We start from the raw sequence: 12,977 nt of genomic DNA, 5'->3' as shown, positions 1-12,977 counted from the left end.
TACAACCTTTTAAATTGGAATTAGACACGCTATCAATACCCCATTGATCCACTTTTACTTGCGAAGATGCTTATAAATAAAATAACCTTTATCTTCCCATTTTACAATTGATTTACATCGACAATTAAAATTGAATATTAATTAATACATAAACAAATATTTTAATAATAGTACATATTAAATTGATCCATGTATAAAGTTTGTAAGATAATTTTCATCAATTAACTAATAAGACCTTCACAAAAAAAAAATATCAAATAATAAACAAAATGAGATAAAAGGTACATTATTCATGATTATAGCTCTTTTACTAAAAAGAATATGTTTTTGTCTTTTCAACATGAATAGTTCAATAGTTTAACTTTTAACTTCCGAAAAACTTAATGGCAATAATCAGCATGGAAATCAAATCTTTACACGATACTAGTGGTTAATGATTTGAATGTAATTAAATTCTTAACTCTGATGCTAACTGAACTAGTTGAAAAGCATATGATCAATGGACAATGTTTTGACAACCAAAATGGTCCCTCAAACACGAGGCAATCAAATAGAATATATTTATTTAGTAAATGTAACTACTTTATAGTTTATAAATATATATCTAATACATTCTAAACCAATTTTTAATTTGAAATCATTTTTTAAAGGAAAATTATTATAAATGACAAAAAAAAGTAAAACTATTAACTTATAAGATACGACAAAAAAAAAAAAAGTTTAAAACAGATACAGTGATATTGATCCTTTTGCTACATTTTACAAATAATTTTAATATTTTGGTGTTTTTGAAAATATCCTTTTTCAAATTTATGGTTGAACACAAAAATGCTAATTTTTTCTATTATTTAGAATAATTCATCCTTTTCAAATTTATACTTCTATACCTCAATAACCAAACACACTCTTTAACACAAACTCATTACTCTACTTAAATATATAGATTAAAATTAATTAGATATTTATTAATTCAATTAAACTTTAGTACCCAATAAATCAAGCTCATAAAATATAATAAACAATAGTTATATATATGTGTGTGTTTGAGAAATAAAGTTATTAATCTTTAAAATAATAATTGATATCAGAATTAAAAAAAATGAATTGAAAAAATGGTAAGAAATGATGTTAAAACATGTGTGAAATTGAAATTGACATTTGCAAAGAATCATGTTATATGGTCCTTGAGATAGCTTTAGAAAAAGGTTGGCCTTTTTTTGCCATAATTATATGGCTATAACAAATTGGTATATTATTAGCAATCATTACCAAAATGTGCATTGACCCTAAAATAACTATAAAGCTTTAGTCCTTCCCCCTCCTAAAGTATAATGTGACACTCTAAAAAGAGAGATCACAATAGGTCAAGGGATCATAGACATGATGTAGACACAATTTCCTTAAAAATATTACTCGTAAAAGATTATCCAAATAAACCATACTAAAAATTGTAAAAACCACTATATATGATTGGTATACCTAAAATCTGTACAAGTGTTAAAATAACACAACCAAATTTACAAAAAATTATAAAAGTTGGACCTTTAAATGATAGAAATTAAACTTCGTCAAATAGGGTTTTATCATTTGTTCACCCAATTTTTAAAACTTGTATGAGTTCGAAGGTCAAATTAAATTTATTATAAGCTCGAGGTTTTACACAAACCCTAAACCCAAAATGTATTAAAGGAAAGTATTTTTCTTTTTTGGGTACTTTATCAAATAAAAAAAAAACCATATTTATTATATTATTATATTAGAAAACCCTAATTGGGAAAGATGGGGTACCAAAAAAAAGTGTTGAAGGACAAAATGGGGTCCTTCTCCTCCCTTTTTATTTTTCTTATATGAAAGTATGCAAAAAGCTCAAAAATTAGTAAAATGGGTGAGGTTGTAATAATTCCATAGTCCAAAATCAAACATGTTGTTGAGACTATAAAAGAGAAAAAGTGGTGTGTTAATTTTCAAAGAAATTATTAACATATGTGTGTGTGAAATTTGTTGTTATTTGTCATTTCTTTTATATATATGGGGCCTCCCCATATTTGTTTCTTTAAGAGATAGGAACTGAAAAGCAAAAGTAAAAGGTAAGAGGGAAAAAAAAGTAAAAGATATAAAAGGGTTTTTCTTTTCTTTCTTTCTTTTTTCTTTTCTTTTTTAATGAGGAAGATTTTGTCTCACTTCCCATTTCCCAAAAAGTTTGTTTCTTGTGGAATATTTGGGGAAAACTGTCTTTTGGGTTCTTCACAAAGTAAAGGCATTATTGTACCAATTATACCAAACCAACATATATGATTTTTAAGATGTGGAAGAAAGTATTTCATTTTTTTTTTTCCTTCATTTTATCTTTAGATGGATGAGGGGTTTATGTTGACCATCAAAATATATAGGTTTAGATATATTAGTACACTTGAAATTATATTCAAATTCAGAGTGTTGTCCTTTTTTTTTTTTTTTAATGTTTTGTAGTATTTTTAATTTATTGTTGATGATTTCATTTAGGTAAATCGGCTTTATATTCTTTCTGTCTTATTTTAAATGTAAAATGTTTGAAGATTTTTAAGAGTAATCCTCTTAAATATTTGATTAAACATAATCTCAATAACTAATTTAACTGGTTATGAGTTCAATCAATATTTGTTATCTACCTAAGAATTAAATTTTTATCAATTTTCTTAACATTCAAATGTGGCAGGATCGGAAAAGTTGTTCCTTAAAATACACGTAATTAATTTGGTCATATTTTATTATCTATATAGAAAAATCATTTTGATTTAACAGAGAAAATCTTAACTTAAAATGAAAGGTTATAAACATGCATCTACGATAAGAAGTAGGTAGATGTCAAAACATATGGTTGGAGTAAAAGAAAATCAAAGTTTTAAAAATTTAGACACAAAACTAGAAATTTGATGAAGTAGAATGAGTTGGGTCTACGCCCAATGATATTTGAGCATATGGAAAGACAAAGATTTATGAAAAAAAAAAACCAAAAATTGAGTTCAAATTAACCTTAAAATTATTGGCCATCTTGGATATAAAGATTTGGTTAAATTAGGTACACTAGTATATATCATGCACATGAACTTTACTTGCTTTTTTTTTTTCCTTTGAGAAAGTACTCTTCATTGTTTCACAGCATTATATTATATTAACTTTAACATAAAAATGTTTCGAAACTATTTTAGAAGTAAAAATTCATATAAAGTAAAACATGAAATGATGCTATTATGGATTATTATGAATCGACAGAGAATAAGAATAACAGAAATAAGATTGGAACCAAAAATAGCACACTAGACCTAAAATGGGTCTAAGAGAACGAGTTAGTTGGATGTCAAAATTCAAATTTAAGTGTTTGGCCGAGACTGACCCCAAGCAAAGTAGCTAATGGACCTAAGAGAAAATGTTCCGTCAATGTTGACCCTAGTCAAACAAAACCTAACATGTTCCTTCGATCGATAGGTTAAATAATTATTCTAAAGTGACTGCACTCACTACAAGAAGTGGGACAACTCCCGATGCATAAATACGTCAACGTAAGTGTTAATAACTTATTTTATTTTTTTAATATTAATTTTTTTTTTTGATGTCCATGTTTTTCTTATGTCTCATTTTTAGGGCAGAAGTTGCATTGGTATGGTTTTGTTTGCCTAAATTTGTAAAACAGGTTATTGATTTTCTTTTTTATTTTCAAAATGTAGTTTTAACATTTAAAATATTAATGGAAATGAACAACAATTTTATGAGGAAGGAATGGAATTAGTAGTGTTGATAAGGGTTGGAGTGAAAGTGAGATGGAAGTGGCATAGACAAAGTGCAATTATTTATTGAATGAGTTAACAAAAATTCAACCCCAACTTTATGGCCATTCAAATTCGTATAATAGATCATCTTCTTTCCAATATGTCTTGTGAATTTATATCATTTCCAAAATACTTAACATTGGTAGTTACATTTCAATAATGCTAGCTGGGACACATTTCATTATATTTAAATTTATTAATTTCTGTGTATGAAAAAGCATAGTTCTAATATAATATAACGATTATATATTGTGGATTGGCAAAATCTAGTCAATAAAATTCAATTGTTATTGGCCTTTTCACGTGTCATAACAGCGATCAATTTGCATTTTTGACACTACAAGAAATATCAGTTACGATAGTATAAAAACAAAGTTATAGTTGATTTTCAATAGCGTTTTCAAAATGTTGTCGTAGCTAATGTTATTGAAAGTCCATTACTTTTTATAGCGTTTTTTCGCCGCTATGCAAAACGTTATAATATGTCCTCAGCGATAGCACAAATATGATGTCATAAATGCTTTTTATAACGTGAAAAAAATGCTATCAAAATATTTTGATAGCGTTTTTATTGCATTGGAAAAACTCTATAAAATGTTTTAATAGCGTACGAAAACGCTATAAAAGACATTCTATAGCTTCTTTTTTTTTTTTTTTTTTGCGTTCGAAAAGTGTTGTCAAAACGTTTCATTAGCTATTTTGAAACCATTTGGCCTCATTAACATTTCATAATCACATTATTAATAGGAGAATTACCATAGAACTATAAAAATAATCTCATTGAATAATACATGTTATCTTCTATGCATTACAATTTTGTTTATAAAGGAAAACATCCTTTGAGAACAAACCTAAACAAAAAATAACTACCTTGTTCATAAAACTCAATACATCACAAGAAAACTGATAAATTGAAGCATTTTTTCATACAACAAATTTTCCATGGAACCATTTCTCACATATATCACAACAAATCCAAAATTCATCTAAAGCATAGTTCTCATCGCATGCCCCACATAAGGTATCACCATGCTCGTTTTCATCTTCTTCATACAATGTCTCTACCACTTCCCTTGCCTGCAACTGCCTTACGTACACTCCTTGCATTTCAGCTTCCCTCTAAAAACATAATCATAACATTAGTAGAGAGCAAAAAACATTACCATAACATTAGCATAGCAACAAACATTATCATAAGCAGTATTGGTATCTCAGCTTCATAAGGAACTTAAATCAATGGAGCTAAAGGGAGAAGAAATTATACCTTACATACCAAAGTAAAAATCATATAATTGAAATAATTGAACATACTCATTTTAAACAAGAGAAGAAACCAAGTAGGGAAATGTCACCCATTCTGTACTAGTATAAGGAATCAAAACCAACAAGAAATAAGAAAAAAAAAACAGCAACCAAATAGGAAATCTCAACTACTTGCAATGCCACCAAGCAAAGAAACAAAAACCAAATCCAAGGTGCTTAAGTTTAGATAAACCTAAACATACAATTCCACCAAGCAAAGAAACAAAAACCAACAACAAGAAGATACATATCAAAGTCTCATGATGTACGAGGAACCAAATTCTCAACTACTTGACAATTGTACCATGAATCAATTGAATAATAGATGGAAAATGGGGGGGAGGGGGGTGGAAGGGGTTATTCCTGGTGTACAATTGAAATACCAAGATTCAAAACTACACACCAACAATTCAATTTCAAGTAAAAAACTAACAAGTCATTAAGAGAGGTGTTATGCCTCATAAAATTGTGTGGAATATCAACTTTTAAAACCCTTGTCCAACTAGCAAAAATGATACCTAAGTAGCATATTTTCAATGTCCACAGATAACATCTATAAACATACTCACACTTTTAGTGCCTCAATAAACATCCAAGCAGCTGAATCATTCCATTTAGTGAAAGATAAATGTTTGGAATGATTTCCATTTAGGTAAAAGTGTAGCATCCTGAACATTCAACGACTATGTATGAATTGTGAATAAGATTATATAAGAGCAAAATATATCTTTGATGCCACAGGTAAAAAGAAAATGATTAAATCTTCCTATATACTAAATTAGCACACAGGTTTAGAATCTTCGTTGTTTATCTAAGCAACTTTAATTATGAAAAAATAATTGCTATCATATTCAACCCATAGAATCTTCATTGGAAAAACAATTACACCTTTAATTTCATAGAACCTTTGAGAGTGACCTTGACTTTATCAAAGTCTAAAGGGATACATCTAAGAAAATGATCAGAAAGATTCCTCAGAGCACGATAGGGAAAGCCAGCTTGAGCAAAGAATTTTACAGATCAACAATTCAATATCAAAATCTCCAACAATGGTGAAAAAGATTCACCTTTCTAACTCGCAACAGTTAAAAAATGGAAGAATTTTCACCTCATAAGCCTTTGAAGCCAAGACAATACAGAGACTATTGATATAGAACTTTTTCGCTGATATTACAATCTAAATTTCTGTCTGGGAAACCTAACACTAGAACAAAAATAAACCACTACCACACTACACTTAATATCTGACAATCAAGACCCTACCATCTATTGTCGTGATTCGTAATTTTTATGGAAATGAAAAAATAACCGATCACCTATTCATATAAACCAAGTTTTTGAGTTTTAATTCGATGCAGGGTCTCCCATTCCGGCTTCATTTCCAGCTAATTTCGGTTAAGAAGTCCAGTTTTAACTGATTTATATAAAATCAAGTCACAATGTTACTTACTTCTTTTTATCTATGTCAAGAATGTCCCTCCTTCCAGCTTTCTCCACAATCACCTGCATAGGTAAATCACATTAATAGACAAGAATATACGTGAATTTTGTGCCAAACACTGTGATGAAAGTTTAACATTTTTACGAAAATTCTATCTGGGTATTTCTCCCTAATGCGAGCAGCTTTAGCTTGTCTCCTTTCTATAATATAGGAGAATATTTTAGAACAAAGTAAAAAACATGCAAGACTAGAGTTGAAATGTGAGTTTAGAAAATGTGAAATTGAAACAATATTAGAGAGTAGCTAAGAGAGTGAAAAAAAAAATAAAAAGATTCGTCTTTCAATTAACCCTAAAGACCAAATGGACAACGGAAACATGTTTTACCAAAGATCCCTCTTTCACATTAAGATTCCTATGAAAATAGGATGAAAAAGAAAAAAAAATACAAGTTCAAAGAAGCCCCTTTGCAATCATGAATTTTTCCTATTTAATTTCACTTATCAGCACAAGAAAAAAAAAGAATCACAAAAGTGCAAAAATCATGAATTTCCCCTATTTAATTTCACTCATCAGCCAAGACACTATAGAAACTATCAACGAAATGCCAGATTCCAAGATATATATTATTTCTTTAACAACTTCAAATTCTATCTGCAACATAAATACATGTGTAATATATATATTTATGTAAATTTAGTAACATATACACATATGTAAATTTAGTTAAACCTAGCAAATCAATTTAGATTACTAAAATGGGTATTAAGCAAATAACGTCTCCTTCGTCCTTCCAGCTTAATGACTCTTATTGTTCGCAACAAAAATAATCTATTAAAATAATATCCACAACAGTTATAGAAGGCAAAAACACCACAACATCAGCTTAAATAAGCTAATAATAACAAAAACATGAGACATCAAAGGAGAGTAACAAACGTTAGTTCTTGATTAATCAACAAATTAAGCAGATAGAGAGAGAGAATACTTGAGAACTCGCTCTAATCATAATCTTAAGTATTCTATTTTGCATTTGTCTTTTGTCTGTTTTAGACGAAACAATTTTTTTTTTACTTTATCCTCAAACTTTAACCGCTATTTTTTTTTCACTAGTTCAAGATACTATAACATATATTATTTTTTAAGTCAAAAGATCGAAATTTTCATATTCCACCTGTTAAATACAAAAATTCGTGAGATCTATATGACATATTTTAAAAAAAAATTAAGGACGAAATAGTAGAGACGTGAACTTTAAGTTATAAACCGGTTCTTAATTTAACTGTGATTTAAACATAGTATTTGTGGATAATCGTTAAGGACAATTATTTTGAATGAGAAAGCAATCAAGAAAGGAGAGAAACTAGGGTGGAAATATTTTATTTTTGGGAAAGATTAACTCTGATTTTTCACATTAATTGGGATGCTCAGATAAAATAAATGAATATAAAAATAAGGTAAATACATTGAATTTGTGTGAGGGGACAAATGACCAATTTTAATTGGCATAATCTTGTTGTATATAACTTCTTTGTATAAAAACCAAAAAATCATTGAATTCTTTATTTGCCCCTTGAGTCATCTTCCAATTTGGCAAGATTTGATAACGTGGTTGCTTTGCCACTTTTAGTTTCTTTAACATCCCCCTCAAACGAGAGGGTTAATTTATCATCCCGAGTTTGGATCGCAAGGTTTGAAATTAAGAATGAGTAAGAGATTTTATCAAGCAATCAACCAACTGATTAGCTGAGGGAACATGCTTGACATCTAAAACGCCACGAAGAACTTGATCCCTGATTTGAACATTGATTTCTATGTGTTTAGTTCGAGCATGGAACGTTGAATTTGTTGCAAGTGCACCGGACTGAGATTTCCATACCACAAAATTGGTTTTCAGGGCTGAGATATATGTAATTCCTCCAAAAAGTTGTTTCAACCAAATTATTTCAGATGCAATAGAGCTAGGGCCCAATACTCAAAATTTTTGCTAGAACGGACAACGACAGTTTGTTTCTTTGAGAACCATGAAACTAAATTATCTCTAATAAAGACATAGTAGGCAGCAACCGATTTGCAATCATCGATATTAGATGCCCAATCAACATCAGAATATTCATTAATAGAGAGATCATTACTAGGTTGAAACAAAAGGCCAAAAGACCTTGCCAATGAATATTAGTAGAACGTTGGAGGAACTGACTAAGATGGTTCACTATATAGGCTATATCCAGGCGGGTGTGAGTAAGATATTGTAAGGCCCCAATTATACTTCGATAAATAAATTGATATGTGAGAGGAATCCTAACAAAAGTAGATAGATGTTTGCCAACGAAATTGAGTGACGAGTAGGTGTCAAATCATGGAGTTGAAGCTTATGAAGAAGATCATTAACATATTTCTCTTGATTTAAAATGAAACCAAAATCCAAATAATGGGCTTGAAAACCAAGAAAATAATTAAGACAGTCCAAATCTTTCAAGGCAAACTGTTTGTCTAGTGAAGTAATTAGATCTTGAACCAATGAGTTATTATTTTCAATCACTATCACATCATCAACATAAACCATCAACAAAATTACAGACTTGTTTTGTCAAAAAATGAACAAGGAGAAGTATGAACTAGAATTGACAAGCCCCAATTTAGTAAAGCTTGAGACAAAGTAACATTCCATGCTCTGGGAGCTTGCTTTAAACCATATATAGACTTGTTCAATTTGCAAATATAATTAAGATACGAGGGATTCACATATCCAGGAGGTTGTGTCATGAACATTATTTCATTAAGGTTTACCATTTAAGAAAGCATTGTTGAAGTCAAGCTGTCGAAGAGACCAACCTTTAGAGATCGCAACTCCCAAAATAACACGTATTGTAGAGGCTTTGACTACTGGACTGAATGTCTCAAAGAAATTCACTCTGGGATCTTGATGAAACCCCTTGGCAACTACGCGAGCTTTATAACGTTGAATAGACTCATCAAGGTTTTGTTTTAGTCAAAATACCCACTTGTTTTTTTATGATATTTTGGGATGAAGTTTGTGGCACTGAGGACCATGTTTGAGCCTTGACTGTATTCAACATCCATCGCTTGTTTCCATTTAGGTGTGGATATGGCATCTTCAACCTTGGTTGGTTCAATGAAGCCCCAATTAATAGAGGAGGAGTGAATCCATGCTTTTGGTTTGAAAATATCACACTTGGCTCGAGTAACCATGGGATGGGATACTATAACTGGATTTGGGTGAGGCGGTGGAGCTAGGGGTGAAAGAGATTCAAAAGTAGTAAGGGAAGAGGAAGAATTTTGCTCAGACGAAGAAGGTTGGTTTTTGGATAGGAAATTAAAGAGAATATTGGAGAAGATGAAAATGACGGTGAAGGGAGACAAGCATCGTGGTAAATCGATTGCAAGGGACATGTATGGAGATAAATTTATTTGATTGGTCATTAGATAAGTTGAGGACAACTTGACTAGGATTTATATTGAAGGGATAGTTGCAAATTTAGCAATTATATTCAAAATAATTAAGTATATAACAACATTTTAAAAAAATTGCAAATATAGCAAAATCTGTCAAAATCTATCAATGATAAGAGTCTATCATCGATAGATCATGTAGCAAATGTTGGTCTGTCACTGATAAACCATAAGAGTCTATCAACGATAGAAGTGTATCACTGATAGATTTTGCTATATTTGCAATTTTTTTAAAATATTGCTACATACTTAATAATTATTCTAAAAATTGCTACCTATTATAATTACCCTATATTGAAATCAGATTCGGCTGGGTTAGGATTCAAATTTGGTTGGGCCTGGGTTGATGGATTGGGACAGAATTGATGGATTGGGTTGGGGTTGATGAGTCGAATTGGGTTTGATGGATTGGGCAGAAAGATTGGTATTGATAAAGTGGATTGAGTGGAAATGGATCGGGGAATGAGTTGGGATATAGGTTGGGTTGGAGAGAAAAATTAAGCAAATGGAAAATCAGATTTGCTAAATGTGACATGTTGGGCGATGAAAACTTTTCAAGATTTTGACAAGCATTTGAAACCTTTATGGAGTGGTCTTGCACTTAGGTACGCGCATTTTTAGTGTGATGTTGAAACTTGTTGATTTGATATCAAGCACACAGAGAATATTTTACAGAGTTAAACCATTTTTTCTATCAATAGTGTAAGAGTTACCAATATAGGAAATATATAAACTGACTCCATTTCCAACAGTAATTTTTTCAATACTTGAATATTCTGATTGGTTGGACAAATTCGAATATTCATCAATGACGTGGTTAGTTGCTCTACTATCAATATACCAATTTGGATCAATTGTTGTATCAACAGTAGCAAAAAGATTCATATTCTGCCTAGTGACAAGAGTTGTTGGATTTGAAGGTCCTGAGGAACTTAATGACTGACCTCCACTGTCTTGGGCAAGAGGGCTTCAGAACTCTTTATTAAATCTTTTGTAACATATGAATGTAGAATGACTGTATTTTCCATATAACTGATAGGTTCGCTTGTTGCCACATCCCCTACAACGTCCTAGGCTACTGTTGGATCCACCTAGTTGCCCTTGAAAGTTGTTTCTAGGGAGGGACTTATGTCTCCACAAACATAGACTAAAGCAAGTGTTGGATTTAAAGGTGGTAATAAAGAAAATAAATTGACTTATTATACTCCTGAATATGGAACCAAAGATACTGATATCTTGGCAGCATTCCGAGTAACTCCTCAACCGGAAGTTCCACCTGACGAGGTAGGGGCCATCGTAGCTGTCGAATCTTCTACTGGTACATTAACAACTGATTATTTCTATGAAACTGACGACTACCAAGAATTCTAGGTTCATTACTATTCTGATTTTGCGCCATATTTATGGTAGCATTTTGAACAATGTGTTACCTGTAATCTTCTGAGTATTTAGATGCTCCAATCTCTTTTCAAAAATTAAAAGCTCAGACTGCATATGAAGCCACAATATCTCTGGCTTTCCTTGAATAATTGCTATAATAGGATTGGGAACCTCATCCAATCCCAAAAGCACCTATAAAATAAGGGCATGTCTCAGAAACAGGACTTCTGGCTTGGACAAGGTTATCGGCATTAGTTTTCATAATTCTTAGATAATCCTCTATTTTAGAGTTACCTTTTTAAGTCGTCTGAAAATTTTATCGAAGGAAGTCCTGCTCTTGATTGAACGCCAAATAAATCATGTGTTGCTTCCCACAAATCTTTGGCATTTGTGAAGCCCAATAGTTTATCAGATACTTCAAGTGTCATTGAGTTGTATAACCAACCAAGCAATAGCAAATATGTAGCTACCTACTATTCAAACAAGGAATTCACAGTGACATGTGCTAATGTGCTCGAAGAAGCTCTCTATTCGGTGTCATCTCTTTCTCCCGTGATCGAGATATTAGATCTACCAGAGGCAGTGATGATTTTTCTGAACAAGGTTTCCACCTTTTAAAGTGTCCTTCTAACTTGTATCCTTTTAGAATAGGGAGAGCCAGTGTCTTCCACAACAGGTAGTTGCTTTAATCTAGGTTGATGGTCGGAAGTTGATTTAAAATTTGGTTCAACGACGGATTGGAGAAACTCGTTGCAAGTGTACCGAGAACAGAGGAGTTTGGTGTAACATTGACCATTTTTGGCTTTGACACCAAATCAAGAAAGGAGAGAAACTAGAGTTGGAGATGTTTTATTTTTTTTGGAAAGATTAACTCTAATTTTTCACATTATAAAATTGGGATGCCCGAATGGTTACATTTAGACAATCGTTATTCCATAATTTGAGGAATAAAATAAATGAATATAAAAATAAAGTAAATACATTGAATTTGTGTAAGGAGGCGAATGGTGAATTTTAATTGGCAGAATCCTTGTGCGTATAACTTCTTTGTATATAAACTAGAAAATCATTGTAATCTTTATTTGTCCTGATGATGTCGTTGCTTTGTCACTTCTACTTTCTTCTCTAACAAAAGTCGCTGAAAGTATTTAAGGTCACTCAACATAAGATTGCTCCAAACTTAAACATATTTAACTTTTAGAGTTATTAAACCATTGAAAAGGAAAGTGTACGTTGTTGGTATGAGTAGTAACTTTTGTTTCCTTTAAGCCTTGACCACATTTTTATTTTCCAAGAATCCCTCTCATTTGGATATATTAGGTTACTAGTACTCCCTCCTAAACTTGGAGGCTTTATAGCAAATACAATGTGGTATCTTACTTCACTTAAATTGAGACTGTTTCTAAATTTTATGTGTTTATTTCGTGATTTTATTAGTTTTGATCACGTAAGAGGTAGAGTGAGCGACAAAATGAAGCAAAAACATGTCAAAGCAGAGCTCAAATCATCAACGGGTAAAAGTGAAAATTACCAAAATTGGCCCTTGAGGACATAGCTCAATGATGTTTTTTTTTTT

The 12,977-nt window shown here is 31.1% G+C and overlaps 1 protein-coding gene across 1 annotated transcript; it reads right to left on the bottom strand.

Moving 5' to 3' along the window:
• Positions 1-4,730: 4,730 nt before the first annotated feature.
• On the bottom strand, positions 4,731-11,829 carry LOC127148647 (uncharacterized). Its single transcript, XM_051082839.1, has 6 exons — positions 11,749-11,829; positions 11,452-11,593; positions 6,694-6,749; positions 6,559-6,611; positions 5,997-6,057; positions 4,731-4,925 (listed from the first exon to the last, which is right to left on the bottom strand). Exons 1-6 carry the CDS (start codon positions 11,827-11,829, stop codon positions 4,731-4,733), a joined length of 588 nt encoding a protein of 195 aa, XP_050938796.1.
• Between the last annotated feature and the right edge of the window lie 1,148 nt (positions 11,830-12,977).

Source organism: Cucumis melo, chromosome 3, assembly GCF_025177605.1.
Source record: "Cucumis melo cultivar AY chromosome 3, USDA_Cmelo_AY_1.0, whole genome shotgun sequence".
Classification (NCBI taxonomy): domain Eukaryota; kingdom Viridiplantae; phylum Streptophyta; class Magnoliopsida; order Cucurbitales; family Cucurbitaceae; genus Cucumis; species Cucumis melo.
Note: the sequence above shows the minus strand (reverse complement) of the source record. Positions and strands in the feature narration are given on the sequence as shown.

Bases quoted from the DNA above. Each gene is read 5' to 3' on its own strand.
- LOC127148647 (XM_051082839.1), bottom strand. From the start codon at position 11,829: ATGACACTTGAAGTATCTGATAAACTATTGGGCTTCACAAATGCCAAA. The intron at 6,612-6,693 runs GTAAAAATGTTA...TTACCTATGCAG, and splicing joins AATACCCAGATAGAATTTTC to GTGATTGTGGAGAAAGCTGG. The intron at 6,058-6,558 runs GTAAGTAACATT...TCATTTTCTTAG, and splicing joins CTTGACATAGATAAAAAGAA to ATGTATCCCTTTAGACTTTG.